The sequence below is a fragment of the Phoenix dactylifera genome, chromosome 18 (assembly GCF_009389715.1).
Source record: "Phoenix dactylifera cultivar Barhee BC4 chromosome 18, palm_55x_up_171113_PBpolish2nd_filt_p, whole genome shotgun sequence".
In the NCBI taxonomy this organism is placed as follows: Eukaryota; Viridiplantae; Streptophyta; class Magnoliopsida; order Arecales; family Arecaceae; genus Phoenix; species Phoenix dactylifera.
In genome coordinates, this window is record NC_052409.1 from 8,921,737 (window position 1) to 8,941,982 (window position 20,246).

The 20,246-nt window shown below is 36.3% G+C and overlaps 1 protein-coding gene across 2 annotated transcripts; it reads left to right on the forward strand.

Annotated features, from left to right (window-relative positions):
• Nucleotides 1-3,439: 3,439 nt before the first annotated feature.
• Nucleotides 3,440-19,247, forward strand: LOC103721380 (hydroxymethylglutaryl-CoA synthase-like). 2 transcript variants are annotated; one of them, XR_005506865.1, is made up of 13 exons: nt 3,440-3,661; nt 4,511-4,617; nt 5,863-5,995; nt 6,448-6,591; nt 6,791-6,949; nt 9,548-9,621; nt 9,711-9,786; nt 9,896-9,951; nt 14,630-14,717; nt 14,800-14,940; nt 15,028-15,177; nt 17,908-18,169; nt 18,467-19,247. XR_005506865.1 is itself a non-coding variant. In XM_039115608.1 (12 exons), the coding sequence occupies exons 1-12, from the start codon at nt 3,593-3,595 to the stop codon at nt 18,091-18,093; spliced, it is 1,383 nt and encodes a 460-aa protein (XP_038971536.1). In that variant the 5' UTR covers nt 3,440-3,592; the 3' UTR covers nt 18,094-18,378. The 2 variants fall into 2 exon arrangements, 1 of the variants encoding a protein (XP_038971536.1); XM_039115608.1 differs by lacking the exon at nt 18,467-19,247 and having other exon boundaries at nt 17,908-18,378.
• Nucleotides 19,248-20,246: the final 999 nt, after the last annotated feature.

Below are 20,246 nucleotides of genomic sequence, written 5' to 3' on the forward strand. Positions count from 1 at the left end.
CCTATATATAGGGCCTAAACAAGAATAATTAACATAAACCCATTACACAAAAATAATTTCCAATAAAGCCCTAAAATAACACAAATAAAGCCCTACACAAAATAAAATGCAAACAAGCCTAGAAATAAAATAAAATGATAATGAAAATGGTGGACTAGACGGGTGGATGATCAGCTCTGATATCCCCATCATCTTTGCTGGAGATTTTTTTGGTTTTTCTCTCCGAACATCAGTCGCTACCGATGTCGTTGTCACTGCCATTCGCCATCGAGAACCATGTAAGGTCCCAACTAGCCTTGATCTATCTTCTCCTCCTTCTTTCGGACTCCTTAGAGCCCTGTCCGGCTGACTATCACCGGATCTTTGTCGAAAAAGATGCTATATTTTATCCTATTTTTGATCAGTTTTGGGGCTACCAACCGCCAGTCGTCGCCAGCCACCTATTGCATGGTCGTCGGTCCTCCGGCCAGCAGGCATCACCACAACCACCATAACTTAGTTCTACTTCTAATATGGGAGAAGAAGTTCCCCTATTTCACCAAAGAAGCAAGAGAAAAAAACATAGAATAGAGAGAGAAAGAAAGAGTTCAGTCTCTCTGTCTTATTTTCTACTCTCTTTTCTCTCTCTTTCCAATCTTTCTCTCTTTTGTTTCTCTCTGCAAAGTTTCTATTGCTTGATTTATGGCTAAATATGTTGTTTGATATAGGTTAATTGTGTCATAAACAACCAAACCCAGACTCCTGATTGAACTCGAACTGAGATTCTCTTTCTGAATTTTCTCTCTCCAGTGGACTTTCTCTCTCTCTAGACTTTTTCTCTCTACTCTCTTTAGGATAGTTGGATCTAATAGAAACTCTTCACAGTGATTTTTGAATTGACCCTAGTTGAGGATCTTGATCTAAGGTCATCGGGCAGAATGTCAGCCCCCACATGGCCTCTGCCAAATACTGTTATATTTGATCGTCCCAATCTTTGTTAAATCGCTCTGGAGTGTCGAGCACTTCCGTTTGGTCAACCCTATGAGGGTTAGAATTTAAGTTTTTATATATTATGATGAAATTCTAAGAAAAATATAATTTTTTCTAGATTTATCGATAAATTATAAATATTTTTTGAATCAAATAATTTTTTGATTTATGAATTTGATGCATTGTGTTATATGTCTTTTTTAAAAATATTGTATGATTCTTGATCGAATGTATTGGTTTTGATATGGATTATGTTTGATCAATTTCGATATCATGTCTTTTGATTTGGAATACTAAATATATTTGGAGAATTGAGTTTTGAATCGAAATAAATTTAGACTTGCAACCAAGCAATGTTAAGGAACCCGCTAATGGGGTCTAATGTTGGCATATGATTTGTTTTGAAGGTTGTGTCCAAGATGATTAGTGACATACTGCCAGCAGACCACCAGTCCTGAAGGACTTTGCTGCAAGTTGATGTGCAACTCATCGCAAGAAGATTAGTCGGTGTTATGACTCTTCTATAGAAAAGATGTGGTCATAGTTCTTGACCGTTGAGTTGAATTTGATGTTTTGAAAGAAATTAATTTATGAATGATATTTGAATTTCGAGAAAAATTGAATTTAGCGTAAGCAATATTTTTTTTAAAAAAATTCAGCAATCATTAAATTATTATATTTATGATTTTTGAGTGGTATTATTCACGATGCATAAATTTGTTGGATAGTATATTATTACAAAAAATATTATTTTAGAATATCATGATGATATATGATCTTATTATGGATATGATTGATTGATTTTGCTACTGCATGATTCTAGAACTGAAATATGAAACCTAAAACTATTTAATTTTTGATTTGATTATGTTGAGGACCCCGCCAATGGAGACTAATACGCTGGCATATGATTTGTCTTGAAGGTCGTGCCCAAGATGATTAGTGACATACTGTCAGCAGACTAGTGATCCTGAATAACTTTACTACAGGATGATGCACAGCTCACCGCAAGAAGATTAATTGGTGTTATGACCCTACTACAAAAAATATGTGGTCATAGCTTAGGATCGATAAGATGAAATAAATATTTAAAAGAATTTGAATCCATAAATAGAATCTAATATTTTAAGAAAGATTTGATTCGTATAATAGTATTGCATATATGTTTATTTTCTGCATATTATTATCTATTTGATGGCCTGATTTATCTAGCTAAAGTATTCGTTGCTTACTTGGCTGTCTAGCTCATTATACGATTTCTTACTGTTTTATATTGTTATTTAGATTAGATTTTTTTTGGAGTTGATGCAAGATTTTGAAGTATTATTGATTTTGTAAGACTTTTAGCTGTCATTTAATTAGAGTTTGAACATTATTATTTAAATTATTTTCGTTATCTAATTATGATATCATGTTGAAATATCTCACATGTCCGTGGAAAAAGTTCTCTATGAGTATACTGCGGTTGATGCGATCTTTGGCTCGAAATTTTAGGTCGGAGGTGTGGCAATCAATCACAAAAGAAGAGAGGGTTATATATTTTTGTTACATTTCAAATTTAAAACCGGTTTCTATAGCTTGTCTAGTGATTGTTATATCATCATTAAGTTGGATGTGATACAAACAAATCCTAAATATTTTAGATTGGTGTGGAATAAAAGAGAACAGGATTATGGATTTTTGTTCCATTACAAATTTAAATCTAGTTTCCATAGCTTTTTATTTAGTGATTGGCATTTAAAGATATTTGATAGGGAAGCGTTTATTAGCCAAATATTTATTAACGGAAAGAAAAATTTTCTATTTGACCCCCATCAATTAAAAAACTGGAAATTGAATACGAGGGAGCATGGTGGGTAAGGCCTAAAGTGATCCAACTGTTGATATAATTTCTCCCATCAGATGGACACTATGTGGTCGTACCCTCCATTCTTTGGGTGGACCCCACGCCCCCAGAACCATAACCATGGGTCGATGGATGTTCCATCACCCACCTAACCCCCGGGGAGCACGTGGCCAAGACAACGTAACTAGACAGCTGTCCGCGTCAGTTCGAGCCCATTGTAAATACACCCAACCCACACAGAAGACAACATCTCTACCATCCGATCCGAATCCGTCGGCCAGATAAGCTAGTCTCATCTCTTGGTCAGTTTTCCGCATTCGAATTGCCGGGTGCGCAGAAATATCACCAAATGACGTCGCTTCGATGGCATGAAATGAAGACGAAAGGAAATGGGGAGATCACCTGTCATTCAACCATCCAATCCCAATCCAATGGCCAGAGAAGTCTCGTTTCATGGCAGCGACACTACTCACGTGACGTGTCATGTATGTAACGCTTTGGGTGAGATTTTCGTGTGACGATTATGGATTCAATGGCAGGGGATGTAAATAGAATGAAAGAGGAGGGAGAGGTGGAGGAGGGCATGGAGAAGGGGGCCTATATAAAGGGGGAAGCGTGTTCCCTGGGACGTCGCTTTGCTGAGGGCGGGCGCACGAGGGGAACACCTACCTGTCTTCGTATCTCTGGGCCGTTCTCATCGAAAAGGAAAAGGAAGGAGCGGGAGAGAGAGAGAGAGAGAGGAAAACGATAGAGGGTTTTGGATTTGGAGGGGAAGAGATGGAGGGGAGGAAGGATGTGGGAATTCTCGCCATGGATATCTACTTCCCTCCCACTTTCGTTCAACAGGTGGGATTGGAGAGCTTTTTTCTTTTTTCATATTGTGGGTTTTGTTCAATTCGTTTGGGTTTTGGTTGGGAGTGAAATCTGTTTCGTTTCTTGTTTCGTGGATGACTAGTTTAACCTCTGTAGGCAGATCCCGTTTTTGTTTTTATTTTATGTTGGTTTTGGATTTCTTCGGATTCTGTGAAATTGACATGTAAATTGTAACGAGATTTTTGTTTTTCGGTAAAATGAAATGTGAGTGAGTGTTCTTGCAGTGGAAGAGATGAACCGGGATGGAACATAGAAAAAAAAGGTGTTCTTCGGAAAGAAGTGTTCTGGGTTTTCACTGTTCTGTTTGGAATTAACCATGGAAGTTTCGCTCAAATTGATGATCGGGATTGGATTTTTTTTTTTTAGTTCTTTTAAATTTTTTAGTACTTTAATTGTAATGTAAGAGGCAATTCTTGAAGTAGAAGAGAGAAGGCAAATAAGGAGGTTTTTTCTCATATATCGTGGAGTTTGTATTGGCGATATGTGTTCTAGTGCCATTGAAAGTAGCTTTGCTGTGGTGAGGTTACAATAGAATTGCAGGAAATGCTTTAGGTTAGGTTGCCCACTGTTCTTCCTGGAATTAACCGGCGAAATTTGTAATATAAAAGGCAGTTCTTGGAGTAGAAGAAATTAACATAGATGAACTGGATGGCAGTGCCTTCTTTCCTCTTTTTTGGGTCATGGAGTTTGTATTAGGGATATGTGGTCTAGCGACATAAAAAGTGGCTTTGCATAGAGTATAGATTGGGTTTTTCTTCAATAACTCTTTTGCCATCTTGTGTTTTGATGCACATGTGTAATAGCTACCTTTGTTAACTACAGGAAGCCCTTGAGGCTTATGATGGGGCGAGTAAGGGAAAGTACACCATTGGACTTGGGCAAGATTGCATGGCCTTTTGCACAGAACTGGAAGATGTGATATCCATGAGGTAATTAGCTCCTAGTCAAAATCTGTTCAACTGATCAAGATGTAATGTTTCATATATCAGTGGGAGTTTTATGTTTTCATTGTGAAATTGTATAAATACCTGGGTGCATATGTTCCTCGTTATCCATAGTCGTATCTGTTCCACATCCAAGAATGGGGTATTCATATTCATGTTGCCTTTGAGAAGATAGATTCATTTTGCAGTTGTTCAGCTGCTTCATAAAAATCTAGAAACTAAGGTGACTAGCTTTTTTTTTCCTTTTAAGTTCCAAATTTTCCCCTATTATCTTTGATTCACATAACATGTAGAAATCAGTAAAGTCTTATATCTTTTCTATGAAATTTTGAACATACCATAACATGATTTTCATCCATAATTTTGCAAATAAAATTCTTTAAAAAAAAAATTCTCCTCACTATGTTTCTTCTTCAATCTTCCATATTTTGGCTTTTTTTATCCATTCGGTGAAACAAAAGGAATGATAAATTTTAATTCTCGTATACATTATTTCTTCCAAATAGATCCATTCCCCTGTTATTTGTAATCAGGGACAATGGTTATTTGTTAATAACATTAAATATAGTTAACAAATATTTAGTGTTAAATCAAACATTTAATTAAATGTAATTGATAGACCTATGTCAATCTTGTCATATTTATGTCAATGATTGAATACTTGGTACATAATCAGTTAAAGGAAATTTTCATTGCATGAGTTAACGTGAGTGCTAATTAAACCGATCACAACAGAAATTTCATATTTTTGTAGAATCTATTGTCCTAAATGCATTTATTGGCACTCCAAGGGGATTCCTTGTTCTGCCTTTTGTTATATTTTAGTTCCAGTTATATCATTTTAATTTATGCCTGTGCATATTAACTTTTAGCCATTGATGTATCTTGGAATGCGGTTTTGCAGTTGTACAGAAGGACCATAAACAGTACCTCATGTTTGGATACTCCAGTTGAAACAATTTTGCTTTTGATAATTTTAGTGCTTGTTGACGTCTTTATTTATCATGATCAACCATAGGATTTGCCTCCAGCTTGCCAATATCTACTGAGAATTTTTTAAGCTGGTTTCCATTCATGGTCTTGAATTTTCTTTTATGATCTTGTGCTTATTTTATAAACTTGTTTGGTGGGAGAAAAACACGTCTTTCACTTGTTGTTTTAAACATGCTTAGTATCCATGTATCAAGATGGTGCTTTAAGATTTTCTTACTTAATAGGCATTTTATTCAGCTTGACAGTTGTTACATCCCTCCTGGAGAAGTATCAGATTGATCCAAAACAAATTGGTCGCCTAGAAGTTGGTAGTGAGTCAGTGATAGACAAGAGTAAGTCTGTCAAGACCTGGCTGATGCAAATATTTGAGGTTTGTTCCATAACCTTTTACAAAACATGTTTTGTTATTTTTCATATAACTTGTGATAAATTCCAGTTTATTATTGAAGGTGCCAGCTTAGCCTGCTGGTAAATTGTCTTGGTGGTTTTATCAGAGACTTGAGCCCAAATCCTGCCCTCATCATGATTGGGGAGTTCAGGGTTATTAAGGGAATGCCAACTCCTTTTGTAGCTCATTGCCTATGGGCATCTTTCAACCCAAATGGAAAAATGTCAGTTGACACTTTGATATAAATCACATTCATAATATTTTTCTGGAGCAAAGACATCCATAATAAATTTAATCCATCGCATATAGCATATTGCCAACCACACAACTTTTTTTGTGTCACAGTCGGTTTATATCACATATTCGCATTCATTTCCAAACAAGTTACTATCGGCCACTAAAATTACATGACCAATTTTCATGAAAAAATACAGGAATTTGGTAACACTGATGTTGAAGGAGTTGACTCGACAAATGCATGTTATGGGGGAACGGCTGCTCTATTTAACTGTGTCAATTGGGTGGAGAGTAGCTCTTGGGATGGGCGATATGGACTAGTTGTTTGCACAGACAGTGCGGTATGATCATCCAGATGTTTCTTGCCTTTCTAGTGACCTGAAACAAATCTAGTGATTATTAGTTGTGTGATGCAGATGTTGTAAAAATGGACTTTACTATTTATAATAAACTACTGGCAGACATCCATGTAGGACAAAATAAGCTTATATACCATGGATTTCTTACCATGCCTTTCAGTAACAGTATGTTTTTCATTAGGTTTACGCAAAAGGGCCTGCTCGGCCTACTGGGGGCGCAGGTGCTATTGCAATGCTGATTGGACCAAATGCACCCATTCCTTTCGAAAGTAAATACAGGGGAACTCACATGATTCATGTTTATGACTTTTACAAGCCCAACCTTGCAAGTGAATATCCGGTTTGTTCTTTACTATCCTGTTAGTATGGTGGATTTAGTCTTGTACATAGATTATGCAGCTGAACATTCATTTTTTTCCCATTTTAATTCTCACCTTAGAATTCATTTTTGATATTCTCTTCCATAACTTTTGTAATTTTCTATTTTTTGCTCTATAATATTTGGGCTGCAGTTTTGCTATTATTTTAGACCTTGAGAAATGTTATACTAATGACAAATATTTTGTTCTCTAATTTAAATCCTGAGCTTGTGGAAGCTAATCTGTTTTCTGCTTTATTCTTATGCACATCTATTTTCTAACTTTTACTTTGAGAAATGTTTAAAGTTGACAACCTGACCTAATTCATTGGGACCCTTTCTTCAGTGGAGAGGTCCTGAGTTCAACTCCTGAATTTCTCAGAAATGAGATAATAATTGATTTCAGCTAAGCATCACATTAGCTGTTTAGTGGAGAATGCATGTGCTATGCCACATTATGTCATGTAACAATATACTATGCCGCATTACATTGTATAATATACTATACTTCCTAACATGGACCCCAAACCTTCAGGCATGGATTGTCCTTGCTCATCTTTCTCCTAGCATTCTATTGCATGGACAAGATGCACAAAGGTCACATGATGATGCAGACAATAGTGTCTAGCAAAATAAATTCCCAAAACCAAAGTATAGGAGGGTTCGTATATAATACATGATTATGTATCCATTTATTTGTTCAATCTAAGTAGAACCATGAAAGTGTCCTTTTGTTGCTATATGGCATTTAAACATGCTAAACATGTGTACATTGATAGGGGCATGCATGTCCACCAAATCGTAGCTGACATTGAACTAATTTTCAGTTAAACCGTCAGCTCTTTTTGGACCTAACATTTGCTTAATCTTATATTAATAATTTTATTAAAATAGTCTAGTGAGTTTCTATTTTTTTTTTCCTTTTCTGATCATTACTTGTTTATAGTTCTGCCTCATGGCTAGTTTCAGGGAATATGGCTAGTCAAGATGGCTAGAAAATGGCCTATTTGACTTCCATAGGTTTCCCTTTTCTGATCACTACTGGTTTAGTAAGGTTTATGCATTTGTCTTCTGGCTTGTTTGAGGGACCATGTTTGGTCTTGAATGCTCCCTTGTTCATATGTGATACTTCATCCAGTCGAGTCATGTTGGCTGGCTGTTTTAGGATTCTTTATGATTATTCTATCCAGCCCTTGTGTTCGTTATCTTCTTCTTGAGACAAAAAAAAAAAAAAATCTTTAAAATTTTTGCTTCTTTCTCGGTCTTTTTTCTTTTCAGTGTCAGATTGTGTCATGCTTTAACGTCTTACTACTTTATTTTACAGTAGCTTTGTTATACATAACTTATCTCCTTATGGAAAAGGAATAAGGAGAAGCTTAACTAATGACTTTCAGCTTAAAATTTTATATGCATGAGTGGTTGTTGAAATGAGCTTCCACATATGGTTTATTCTGGATGAGAAGGTAATATGAAGTATACAATACCGGAAATTTTGGGTCCTGCCCTTTATACGATGGAGACGCCATAGGTATCTATGACTTATGCACTAAAATGTAATTGTAATTTGAGGTGACATTAGCTTCCTGATGCTAAAGGTGCACAGAGGGTTCATTGGGATCAATAAATGCTGAACCGGGCCGTACCGCCCGGTTCAGGCCGAATCGTTTCGACTCGGTCGTTGACCAGGTTGGTACGGGCACACAAAACGGTTTCGGCCCTATAGGGGCCGGTACAAGAGCAAACCGGATGGAATCGGACCGGTTCCATCCGATTCGGCCAAGACTCGGTGCGAACCGGCATCGAGTCCAGTTCAATCTGCCACAGCGCGCACTGTGGCGTGGCATTAAATGCCACAGCACGCTGTGGTTGTGGCATTAAATGCCACAACATGCCGTGTGCGCTACGCGCGCTATGGCCTTTTTGGCCGGTTCGGTACCGGTCTGAGCTGGTCCGGGCGCTGAGGTACCGGTTCAATGATCCTTGCTTGGGATAGTTATTTTCATGAAATTCATTTACAAGCATGGAATAGGACTGTACCCATGGCTGTAGCATCACTTCAGATATTTGGATCCGGCTACTCTAATCTGTTTATATTGCTGCTTGCCCAAAACCTCTTGTCTGTCATACACATGTTCTAGACTACCATTGAATTTTAACTGTCCTCCTCTTGAGACCCAGCTGTTTGTGCTTAGCTCCGAGATGAGAAATGCCATTCCTAGATATGCAAATGGTCCAATGATTCCACCTGTAAACATTTCAAACTTGTATGGTATCAGGTAGTCCACATCTTATGACAAATTTGCGAGGTTTTGGAGATGTGGCTTTTAGATTCTATTATGAATGATGTTGTTCATAATACTTTTTGTAGCAAAGTTCTACAGATGCAGTGCTCTGAAAGTGGAAAAAATAGCTCTCGTCATCATCACATTTATTGTGCTTAATTGTTATGCAATGTTTATTCATATTGATGTTTACTTATTGAAAATTCTGAATTGTCAGGCATCATACTTTTAGTCTTTGAATTCTCTTCTTTGTCATGTGCTAGAGCTTCTACTTATACTTGATGTAACATCTCCTTAGGTTGTTGATGGAAAACTATCACAAACATGCTATCTCATGGCACTCGATTCATGTTACAAACGTTTTTGTAGCAAGTAAGTTGTACTAGATTTTGAAACTTGGTGTGCTTTATTACCTTGACTCTTCACCCACAGCTGACATCAGAACATCTTTGTGTCTTTAGGTATGAAAAGTTTGAGGGAAAGCAATTTTCAATTTCTGATGCAGACTATTTTGTTTTCCATTCTCCATATAACAAGGTGCGGGAATTATATTGCATTTTCCTTCAGATTTTATATCTATTTCCTGCAGTGCGAAGAAGCTCTTCAGGATAATGTTTGTTAACCTCTACTTGAACTGTTATTGCAGCTTGTACAGAAAAGTTTTGCTCGGCTCTACTTTAATGACTTCTTACGCAGTCCAAGGTTTTACCTTCTTATCACTAGTGATCATTATAATTTTAAGTTAAATGCTAAATGGGAAACTAATAGCTGTCTGCCATAATGACAACAGTTTTTTTATCTTGAAAGATATTGCCTCTGATCATTTATTTAATCTGCCGTATGGTTTTTGATAGACCAAAATGTCTGAAGCTTCACAATCCATGTGCCAGCCATGTATCCTTAATATTTCAAATTGCTGTGCTTATATTCATGACTTGAATTGTTATAAATGATTTCTTGTGTGTTAAAACATCCCAGTATGAAAAATAAAATTGACAATGTAGGTGAAAAAAGGAAATAACTGGCATGTAAACTATTGTTCGATCTTGATCCTATGACACTGCTAATGCAGCATACAAAATGGTCTTTCATGATACTTAGATGAACCATCTGCCAAGTCATTTATGGATTGTCAGAAATAAGTGGATTGAATATGTTTTAACATGGTAAAGTCACTGCATCATCATCAAATTTTCCTTAGTTGTTGTCCGTTTTGACCACCCTCTGAAAAATTAATCATAATATTGCTTAAAGTTTTCAAATCTTCATCTTCTGTTGATGTTTTTTGATATCTAATAGTCATTGTAAATATCCAACTTGGGTCAGATGGTGTGTAACATTTGTGGATAACATAGCCTTTGGAACCATCTTCATATGCCAAGGACAAAGTTTGGACCATCAATCCCATGAGACTTGGGGGTGAAGTTTGGTGGTTTACAAAAGCTGTTCAAAACGAATAGATGCAATAATCCTTATATATAGTCCGGCTGTGCTATTTATCATCTCATAAAGTAGGAGTACTGAAGTTGTTTAAAAATATATAACCAAATTTTTGTAAAGGTACGAGTGTCCATATCCGATTGTTTTGTATTGTTTTTGAAGTAATCAAAACTGAGATATCTTGTGCGTAATGTTTAGTTAGGTCATTGTTCTTAATCATGTTGAATATGAGTTTAGATCTATCAAACTTCAGTTGAAAGAGATGCTAGGGCTGTCAAATGAACTGAGCAGCTCAAGCTTGACTTGAGAAAAACTTGAATCAAACTTGATCCAAAGCTAAATAAATCAATCTTGAACCAGAAAAACAAGCTGGAAATTAATTTCAAGCTGAGCTAAAAATTGACCCAGCTCAATCAGCTTGGCTTTATGGGGCTTGAATAGACATTGATAAATTGTAATATACACTGCATTATATAGATAATGTACAGTTGATTAGTGTATTTTATTTATTCTTCGAATCAATTAAATGTTAATTAGGGCTTGAACTGAGCTTGATTTAAGTTTGGACTAATGGATTTGTCAAGCTGATAAATTAATCTCATGTTTGGCTAGCTTCGTAACTAAACTCAAATTGAGCTGGAAATAATGGGAAACAAATCAAGCTTGATCCCAGTGTTCAAGTTGAAAATTAGTTTCAAACCAAGATTGATCAGACCCAAGCTTGGCTCAGTTACACACCTAAACTGTAGCTGACTATGGATTTAGTATCATATGAATCAATTATAGTGAAAGAATAGGATAGACAAGATTATATGTTTATTATAGGGGAACGAGATAAAAAAGTGTTTTGGCCCATTTAAAAGGTCATGTCATCAGGACTGACTCACCATTGTGTTCTGCACAGCCCTTAATCCTTATGGTCAAGAAGAGGTTCAGTTATGCAGATAACATCAGGGTAATCATATCTTCATTTTTTTTGAATCTGAATTACATGTTGAATTCTTAAATATTTCAGATTCTGCTAAGAAAGTCTCAAGGAAACAATCCAAATCCAGGCTCAATTGGATCCTCATTCTGGAGGCAAGTCCTCAAGTTGTAATACTGTAATATTGAGAAAGAGAGCAAAATGAGGACCGAGGGTTTAGAAGAAGAGAGATCCAGAACTTTCATTCATTGGCCATAATAACTTAAATCAACAAAAGTAAATCTTTTTAATCAATTAATTCAATTAAAACAAATTTCACCCTTAGACTCAAATTATGACAAAATAAAGCAAAAGATTTTTTAATTTATACCCCTAATCCCTTCACCACACCATTGGGCCAAGAAAACTTTGTCAAAATGAGTCTGCTTGGTCTGCTTAATACATCCAAAAGATGTGTCTAATCATAGAGCCCTAAAATGTTTGGTACTTGAAAGTTTTGGTCTGCAGTTATACTAAAATAGAGAAATTTTCCAATTAGATTTGAAAATAGACTCATGCAGTCCGATGTAACAACTGCTAACTGCTTAATACATTCAAAAGGAGCGCTTAATCATAGAGCCCTAAAATTGTATACAAGATTTGTACTTGAAAGTTTAGGTCTGCAATTATACTAAAGTAGGAAAATTTTTTGAATTAGATTTGAATAAAGACTCACGCAGTTCCATTTAACAAACTGATGCTTCACTGCATCAAGAGGTTAAAATTGTAGTAAAGCTATAGGCCTACTTCTTGGCCCATTCTTTTTGTTATTTCATGGTCTGGTGGCAAAATTCTTGGATGAGGTTGGGAGAGGACGGATATTATCGCTTGAAAACATTCAGACCCATGAAAATGATGAAGGCTACAAAAGGAAATAATTAGATCTAGCAGCACGCATAACCAAGCATCTTCAAGTTCAACCATAACACAACATTTAGAGAAGGTCTTGCTTGGATTTTCTTGGCCCTTGAGTACCATATTGAATTTTTAAAGCATTGTACTGAAGGACCATTATGAATCTATTCACGAAGAATATGCTCTTTCTTTTCACCTCAAAGACATGATGATGAATGATATAAAGGTGGAAATAGATTCAGTTGTTGACCATGATGTTGCTTAGAAAGTTATCTAGGTTGTTCTTTCAAAACATGATTTTATGTTTGCATCTTTGGTTAGCAAAAGGATAACAATATAATTGTCATCAATATGAATATTGAAACATGATAATATGGCTGCATTCATTTATTGTGCCTATGAATTTGATATATCTGTAGCCACAAACCCATAAAGCATGGACAGAGGATATTGATATGACGAGATACAGATATGTTGATATGGCAAATCTTGCAAAAGAAGGATATCATAGGGCTAGGATATGACAATGAATGCATTCACATATTTTTATGTATATTTGACAAAAAAGCATCAATGAGGCAGATCGGATTATCAAACTAACATAGTTCATGCTTTACACAATAGCCTTAGCGTCCACAATCTCCACCATTTAGTTATCATTCAAATCTATAAAACACGTATTATACTTTGTATAATAACATCGATATCACAAAGGCTAAAACTAAACATTCATCATAAAAGGGTCAACATTCATTAATAAAGGGGAGAAATAATTCCTTCAAATTATCTTGGGTGTATCCGAGAAGTATCCAAAGTCTATTTCTTGAAATATTAAAATATGGGATATTTAAAGTTAGTATCTGACATATATCCAGATTTATCCAGAAAATATCAATATCTGATATGTACTCATACGGATATGACATGCAATTTGAAGTATCCGTTCATAGAATCTACAAGCATATATTCTTTCATTGGATTTAGGGTTGTTAATTAGCCTGCTTTTTCAACTAATTTAGATTTTCAATTTATTGTGAGCCCAGTTGTGCTCAATCTTTGGGTTCTCTAGCTTATCTCTTGTCCTGAATTTTAACTATACTGGCAAAGTGAGCCTGAATTGAGCTAGAGTCGGTTTGGTGTAGTTAATGCATGCTTAATCTCTTTTTGCTACATGTTGAACCAGTAGAATCAATATTGGAATGCATTCTTATGAATCATTCTTTATCAAATTGTTTTTGTTTCATATTTTATGACGAAATGTGGAACTTTAGTTTTTATCTTTTAGTTTTTCTCGATAACAAGCCATGATATTTATAAACACAGGTTTTATCTACTTTTGGTCCAATATAGGTCCTGCATTTTTTTGAAAGCTGAGATTTACTGAACCTGAGCCGAAAGAGAAATTGCAGGGTTGAGCAGACACAGCTTTAGGCTATGTTTGGTTGGGGACTGAGATATCCTAAGGCCCCTTTAACCTGCCCGTTCCAGCTATTTTTGTCAAACACCCTTAAAAAAGCCACTTTTTCCCCGGGGTAGAGTTGGCATTTTAAAATGTTTATGGCACCAGCTTTTCCTTTGAACCCATTTATTCTGGGCTAACTTTACCTGCAATCAATGGACCATTAAGGTATGCTCTCATGAGTTGGGGGAGGATAAGTCCATATTATCTCATTGGCACCCTTAGAGGGTTATGCTCTAACCATTTTGTTCCACAGAACTAATTGATTTTTTCTTGAATTGCCTTATCCATCAGAACGGAAAAGTTGTTCACCCTTTCAACAATTTTATGACCCCTGTAAGTGATACTGTAATTACACAAGCTACAAAATTTATATAAAAGGATGAAATTGTTCTCCATTTTTTGCAGAAAACTTGAGTGCTAAAACTCTTCAATGAGTGCTGTTTCTTTTGTACTTGCTCGGGATTTCTTTGGTTAATTTTAGCAACCATGTCTGATCTAGATGCTGCATTTTGACCTTCTGTTTTCCTGACAGAAGGTGAACCTTGTTCAAAATATTAAATTTTTACATTATCTTCCTCTTTCTAGAGTCTTGTTGCACCTTTCTAGTAATGTTTTTTTTGAATTCCTAATCAGATTTCATCTGTTATTATCTTTCTTAGTTCTGTTGAGAAGGGTGCAAGGGAAAAGCTGGAGCCTTTTTCAACCTTGACTGGTGATGAAAGCTATCAGAGTCGTGAGCTTGAAAAGGTCGCTTGTCATGTTACTATAGTTTTAGTCCATATGTAATAATTGATTTCTAATTGCTGATTGTTTACTCATCGATGGTCAGACTTCTCAGCAAGTTGCAAAGCACTTATATGATGAAAAGGTTCAACCGTCTACTTTGCTGCCAAAACAGATTGGGAACATGTACACAGCATCTATTTATGCTGCATTTGCATCTCTTCTTCATAACAAGCATAGCACTCTGGTGATTTTTCTTTCTTTAGTAGCTGTGGTTCATTTATTCATCGTGAGCTACTGGCCTTCCCTAATTAATGTTACTTGTTCTATTCAGGGGAACCAACGGGTTGTGATGTTCTCATATGGTAGTGGCCTTTCTTCTACAATGTTCTCACTCAAACTTCAGGAGGGTCAACATCCCTTCAGCCTATCCAACATTAATGCTGTGCTGAATGTTTCAGAGAAGCTGAAGGCAAGACATGAGGTATGTCCTTATTCCATAATGTTGTATAGTCTGTTTTGTGCTAGCTTATCAAGTTCTATTGAATTTTGTTTTTGTCTGTGCTTCTGTGTTTTGTCCCATTATATATCCTTTCATCTCAATTTTTAATGTATAAGCTTTGTGAACATCTTGACTGACAAATGTCTTCTGGAGGTCAATATCATGCTGTTTATCTGAACTTGCATCTATCTTTGTAATCCCTAAATCTACGAACATAATGAGAAAGGCTGTTGTGCTGGTCTTATATGGTTTGCTCCGAAGCATGCGGCCGTGCCTCCGCTTAAAAAACTGTAAATATCCCAAAGCCTGCCTGGCCCGACCAGATTGCAAGGGACGCAAAAATACACACATACACATAACCCCCCTGCCTCCTCCCTTGGCTCTACCACACACCCATAAAAAAAAAAAAATCCCTTGCATTAACATGCATATGGACCCAGGTACTTGTATACATGCTAGACATCTACGATCATAGCTATATTCACCAAAGACCTCAGACCTCTGACATGGATTCTGTTGCTTTTACAATGAACTAATCTATGATTCTTTTTGGTATCTTGACTAGAAATGTATGAGGAAAAATTAATTGTCTTTTATGAAAATTTGTGTTGTGGGTGAGTCTTAGCACATTGGTGAGGTTACTCCATTGTGACGTAAGAGTCATGGGATCAAAACACAGAAACAACCTCTCCACACGCATGGGTAAGGCTGTGCGCATTTAACCCTTCCTAAACCCCGTAGTGGCGGGAGCCTTGTGCACTTGGTCACCTTTTATAAAAATTTGTCTTGTGGTTATATATGCCTTGCCATGAGGAATATTGCATGTTTCTAATTATGTTCTAAATACATATATAAGAAAAGTTACTAAAAGAAAAGCTCAGGAATGCTAGTCTACAGAATAACTGAAAATGGATGAAATTGAGAATTGATCCAGATGAATCATCTAACATTTGGCAAGATCTGAATATACATATGACAGATATTTGCCACGTAATGCCACAGTCATTTTGATGCATTTAAATGTGCTCATTTGAAGCAGGCTTAAACCATGAACCATAAATGGGGGAGAAACCATCCTATTAATATAGAGAAACATGGCTAAGAACCAGGTAAAAGGCTGGGTTGGAGGCCAAAGTAGATGTAGGCCCAATATCTCCCCCCCCCCCCCCCCCCCCCCCCCCCCCTTCTCTCTCTCTCTCTCTCTCCGCAAAGATTTCTTGTAGCTCTTTTTCCAAAGCAAGATGATGTTTTGATAAAATTCTGGAAAAATTCAAGGTTACTCTTTTTGGATACTATCTTCTAGAGAAATTATTTTCTGACAAATATAACTATTATTACTCTTGAATATAGTTTTAGCACTTCCCCTTTGACAATTCTGTCAAAACTCCCTGTGCACTCTCTTAACTACCACCACCCAAAAGAAACCAACTTAAGTTTCTTTTAATGGAAGACCATATAAGAATTGCTTGACAGAGGCTGTTTTGGCTCATCATGAGTTATTTCAGTTCCGCTTGCTTCCAATATGAAAGTAGTAGTAGTAGTTTGGTTAGTTGAGCATGCTTGTTTCTTGCCCAGTATTATTCCTTTCTTTTCTTTCCCCTCTTTTTTAACATCAATAAATGCAGCCATTACACACTTGAGCATTCATACATAATTAGTTATAGATTAACCAAATCTTTCATCTGATTGACAATGATTATATTCTTATAGCTGTCCCCAAGCTGTTGTGGGATCCTTAATCATTCCCCATAAGCTGGTTTTTTCTCTAGTCTGATTCTTCGTAGTACCTTGTGATAAATGGATCCAATGTTTGTGTTGTACTGAGCTACTATTTTGTCCTCAAATGAGATTGATGTCCAGGTTAGGCACTTTTCTTTTTTATAAGCAATGATGGGTCAGAAGTCTCTATCTATATATTCTCAGTATGAACACTGCAGGTTAGTTTCTAATAAGATCTGATTACTTAGTAATCCGTACAAGCTTGCTTTTCGAAGGACATATCCTTTATTTGAATCAGATGGCAATAATTTGTAAAGCTAGTTGCTAGGAGTTTCTCTGAGATTTGACAGATTGAATTAATGGTACCATCCTGTCATGCATAACAGGATTAGTTGCTCCATGTTGACGACCCTGAAGATTGATTTTGTGCCTCCTCTTCATAAGATCTTTTGTATACTCTTCTCTTATTCCACCTATTAAAAATTCTCTTCCTAAAACTAGTATAAAGAACTTGAGTCTGATTTCGAAATCAAAAGAGAGAGATAGGAACTTTGACCCCTAGATTAACTAAAACTCCTGCATGTTCAAGTAATATTGCTTAAAAAATAGAATTTGTGTCTGTGCGTGGAGAAATGTCAGCCATATTCATCTTCCTGCAAATCTGATGCCTAATCTGTATTAAGTGATTGACAAAATTCTAGAGGTTTTTGTATATTGAGAAAACTTTCGTATTTTTGTAGTGGCATTGCTCCCTCTCTCTCACTCACTCACTCACTCTGTATGTGAGAAAGTGGTACTGATTGTTTTGCTGATAATGCATTTTGATCTTTGGTCAGCCCGTCCGCTCAACCATTTCTTTTGCTGTTTGCTGTTACTTGTGAACAGAACAAAAACCTTTTTTCATTTGGGTAGATAATTTTCACCTATTTATATAACTGGTCAGCATTCATGTGTTTTTGACATTAAGCTTTTTCTTTTTTGTTTCTTGTTCAGTTTACACCTGAGAAGTTTGTCGAAACTTTGAAGTTGATGGAGCACCGATATGGAGCCAAGGATTTTGTGACAAGCAAAGACACAAGCTTACTGTCCCCTGGAACATTCTACCTCACAAATGTTGATTATATGTATCGGAGGTATTATACCAAGAAGGGTGCCGAGGGCCTGTTAAATAATAGATGATGTTATTACTGTCCCCGTTCTTTCTAAATGCCAAGCCGACGAGCTTAGCGCGCTTAGCATGCCTTATTAGAAGCAGGTGCTTATTTTCTTGGTGCCCATGAATCTAGTATTTAATCTCATCTATAATTTCTTTGAGATTTCTTGGTCTTTCTGGTACTCTGTCGATCTTACCGCCTTGGGGGTTTGAACTGCAATGCAGTTATGTTTAAGATTTTCATAAAATAGACTTTTCAGTCTATATGCCCTACTGAAAATAAGATTTTTCAGTTTCATATTTTCATAAAATGGATTTTTCAGATTGGAGGTTCTGCATGGTTAACTAACTACTCTCAGTGCTTTATGTCTCAGTTCTCTGTGGTATCTTTTTGGGCAGGTGAATAGAAAGTCCTCAACAGTGCGAGGGAAAGCTACCAGACTCAGCCTGGTTGTCCAATGGCCTCATGCCCAATGGGTGGCTATTCAGGCTATGAATCCTGGTTCTCCAGTGATGGCAATGGGTGGTGGTTAGCATTTTCCTCTTAGGAATTCCCCCAACCAGCTCACAGGGGGAATCCTGGCTCCAGGTTTTCTTGGGCTCTCCCTATAGTATATGCTAGGATTGAGGCTAATTTTCGATTAGTCTACCAATACTAACACAATTTCAATAATTTCTTTGTTGCGGAGCTTCCTAGAACTGTGACTGGATGATAGGTGAGGAAAATTCCCCTGCACTTCAATAAAAAAAACTAATCAATCATCGACCAACTATGGTAACATTACATTGATTGAGTTTAATTAATCATTTATGTCTTAACGCTGGAAAGGGCCATGGTGGGCCATTTGTAACACATATGAGAGGCCATATGTGAGTAGTTTCTTGCTGGAATTAACTACTCAAGTCAAAGCTATCTGAACAAGAAACGTTATCAATGCAAGAAAATGTCAGACAACCAGTGAAAGAAAGTTATCGAGGTAAGAAACCATCCAAAAGAAGATAGTTATTGCTGAAAATAGCTGTCAATCTGCATCATTAATGTAAAAGAGGATTCATTTTGCTCTCATCGCACTCCCAAAGTCTTATGGGCAATTGATGTCAAATCCAACATGAACAAGACTTCTATGCCTCTTCAATGTATTTTCTCTTGTCTTCTCTCTCTTTGGAGCGGAGGGTCATCGACATACTCCAGAGTTTATCTAGCCATTATCAACCGCTTTGTCTCGATGGTTTTTAATCTTCGATATCCTTTTGTTCTATTGTGACGGATGAATCCCATTATATATCACTTCGTTATTATGATTGATTATTTGACATTGATGATGATCATTATTATGCAAATAAAGTATTTGATAATTTTCAAAAGCTCGTGGATGAGCTATCCCAGCACATCTCTAATGCTATAGCACAATGTGTGGATCTCACATCAGATGATAAATCCACGTTGCCTAGGCATGGAGAAAACTAGATACTTTCTCATCGATGATGAGATGCTCGACCTTGTAAATTAGTGCCCTAACAAAGTCATACTTATAAATGAAATTCAAACAATATGTATATTTTTTTTTTAAACAAAAAAAACAAATGTTTTAAGATGGTGGGAGAAGTTCTTTAAGCAAACAATCATCAATCTACATTTAAACATAAATCTAGAAACTAATGCATTTTAAAATCTAATAGAATTGTTCATATCGCCACTATGTGATCACAAAGTTCTATTGTGGTTCAATTAAAATATTGGATTCATGCTGGTGCTTCCGCTAATTCAAATTCACATGAATGATGAACTTGCTAACTTCACCAACTCAAACACACTTTCTAAACCCAAGCGTGGTAAATCATAATAAAACAATACAACTAATAAACATTTGCGGCACACCCCAATTATAAGAATTTCTAAGAACCAGGGTTGAAGAGTCTTTCTACTCATACCTGAGCTAGTTTCCATACGTATAGTGACACATGATTTATGTTAGATTTACATCGAAACAATGGTTGCCAGTTCAAGTATGATGAGGAACATGATACTCCTATTTACATGATAATTGATCAAATCCCAATGGGTTCTACAATGTTTTCTATTCAGGGCCCACCTTAACAAGCAATGTGGGGCCTCAAGTGAGATTCCTAAAATCAAGTCACCAAACCTTTATTAAAATATATGGTCATGCAATATGTC